The sequence below is a fragment of the Propithecus coquereli genome, unplaced genomic scaffold, assembly GCF_000956105.1.
Source record: "Propithecus coquereli isolate 6110/MARCELLA unplaced genomic scaffold, Pcoq_1.0 Scaffold442, whole genome shotgun sequence".
In the NCBI taxonomy this organism is placed as follows: Eukaryota; Metazoa; Chordata; class Mammalia; order Primates; family Indriidae; genus Propithecus; species Propithecus coquereli.
The window spans coordinates 339869-342096 of record NW_012150197.1 but is presented as its reverse complement, the minus strand read 5'-3'; the positions used below and the strand labels follow the sequence as shown (position 1 = coordinate 342096).

At 42.5% G+C, this 2228-nt stretch overlaps 1 protein-coding gene across 1 annotated transcript in view; it reads left to right on the top strand.

Annotated features, from left to right (window-relative positions):
* Positions 1-2228, top strand: part of PRPF6 (pre-mRNA processing factor 6) — a 36550-nt gene that overhangs the window by 4540 nt on the left and 29782 nt on the right. Inside the window, exon 3 of the mRNA XM_012654596.1 lies at positions 733-851. Within this exon, the coding sequence (XP_012510050.1) occupies positions 733-851 (119 nt within the window). The remainder of the gene's footprint in view (positions 1-732; positions 852-2228) is intronic.

The following is a 2228-nucleotide window of genomic DNA, read 5'->3' as shown; positions in this document are numbered from 1 at the left end:
TAATTTCTTTCTATTTTTAGTAGAGACAGGGTCTCACTGTTGTTCAGGCTGTTCTTGAACTCCTGACCTCGAGCGATCCACCTGCCTCAGCCTCCCAGAGTGCTACGATTACAGACGTGAGCCACCGCGCCTGGCCTGTAGGTCTTCTTATAGAGGTCTTTCAGTTCCTTTGTTAAGTATATTCTAAGGTATTTTATTGTTTTTTTGCAGCTATTGTAAATGAGATTGAGTTCCTGATTTGATTCTCGGCTTAAAACGAGGAAATTAATATTGACATAGTACTATTAACTAAGTCTGTTGATCGTATTTAACTTTCACCAGTTTTTCATGAATGTCCTTTTTCTGGCTTAGAACCTGGTCTAGGATCCCCGATTGCGATTTGTTATGTCTCCTTAGTTTCTTCCAATCGGGATGGCTCCTCCATCTCTCATACCCTTGATGCTTCCAGAGTACTGATCAGTGCTTATACTTGAGCCTGGGAGTTGAAGGCTGCAGGGAGCTATGATCACACCACTGCACTCCAGCCTGGGCGACGGAGCAGGAACCTATCTCTTTAAAAACAAACAAAAAAGAGTATTGATCAGTTATGTTGTAGATTGTCTCTTAATTTGGGTTTGTCTGATGAAAAAAATAATTTAGGAAGTATTTGATGAGAAATGTTTTCTGTTCCTGCTAGTGGGGATTGTGTTGGAGGAAAAGCTGACACTTCTGAGTATGTTTTTTGGTTTTTAGTTTAACGGCTATGCTGGAAGCCTCTTCTCAAGTGGGCCCTATGAAAAAGATGATGAGGAAGCAGATGCTATTTATGGAGCTCTGGATAAAAGGATGGATGAAAGAAGAAAAGACAGAAGGTAAAACAAATTGTTGCCTTTCACAGTGTTTATCTGTGTTTTAACTTTTTAAAAAACGCTTTGTCTTAACTTGTTTCATACTTGCAGAAAAGTTGCAAAAATAAAAACAATATTGTGTGTCTGCTCGGCTTCAAGGCCACTTGGGTCTTGGTCTGTGGCAGCCACCCCGGGGCAGGCGCTGGGCTGTTGTAGAGCAGCCTTCGGACCTGGGAGCTGCAGTGGAGAGCTTAAGAGCTCTGTCTGCCTTTCTAGGAGTCAGCAGAGTTTTGGGGGTTACTTTGTATCTCAGAGTTATTATCTTTGAGGTGGGCCTCGTGGTGTCGATTAATCTATATCAAGTATTACTAATTTGGAAACGGATTAAAGATGGCAGACGAACATTAAATTCTCATGGGTAGGTGGCTGTGGTTTGGGAAGCTCGTTCCACATGTCACTGTGGTGATGTGACCCTGAGGAGTCAAGCTGGGCCGTGGGCCACGCAAATGACAGGGAGCAGGGGGTGGGGGCAGGGGGGGGCATGGTGCGGGTGCCAGCGTGGGCGAGCCTTCTGTCCCGGGGTGCCCGCTCCTCTGCAGGGCCCTCGGCTGTCTCTGCAGACCTCCAAGGTGGGCATCTTGTACTGAACTCAGGGCACCTGTTTGTGTGGCAGCTTTCTGAGTTCCCTGTCCACGTCCTAAGGAAATTTATGTGAAGTGAACACATGACGCTGCAAAGTGTAATAACATGGTGTTTTGCAATCTTTTAGTATTTTTATTATAAAAAAGAAATGTCATTACAGAATATTAGGAAAATGAGAGTGTGTATGGATAAGAGTGCAACATTTATTTATAAGCCCAGAAAGTAACAGTTAATATTTTGATTTGTTTTCCTGTTTCTATTGCCTTATATGCGTGTAATTTTGTAACTTGCCATGATATACACAGAGTTTTTTATTTTTTCAAGATCGTTGTAGAAGAGGTAAATACAGTTCTTTGGGAAGTTTTTTTAAAAAGCTTGTTATCAAATCAAAGTGCATGAATTTATGTCTATAGTAATTTAAGTGTGAATGGTTTTGCATTTTAAAGATTTGCTTTCAATCCTTTGGGGTTAATTCGTTTTAAAAAATAGCAGGTGATGTGGGCACATATGGAAAGTCATCATATTAAGGTTTTGGTTTTAGTTTTTGTTTTGAGACAGTATCTCACTGTGTTGTCCAGGCTAGAGTGCTGTGGCATCATCATCATCGCTCACTGTAAAATCCTAGGCTCAAGCAATGCTTCTGTCTCAGCCTCCCAAGTAGCTCCAAGTAGCTGGGACTACAGCTGCACACCACCACACCTGGCCAATTTAAAAATTTTTTCTGGGCCGGGCGTGGTGGCTTACGCCTGTAATCCTAGC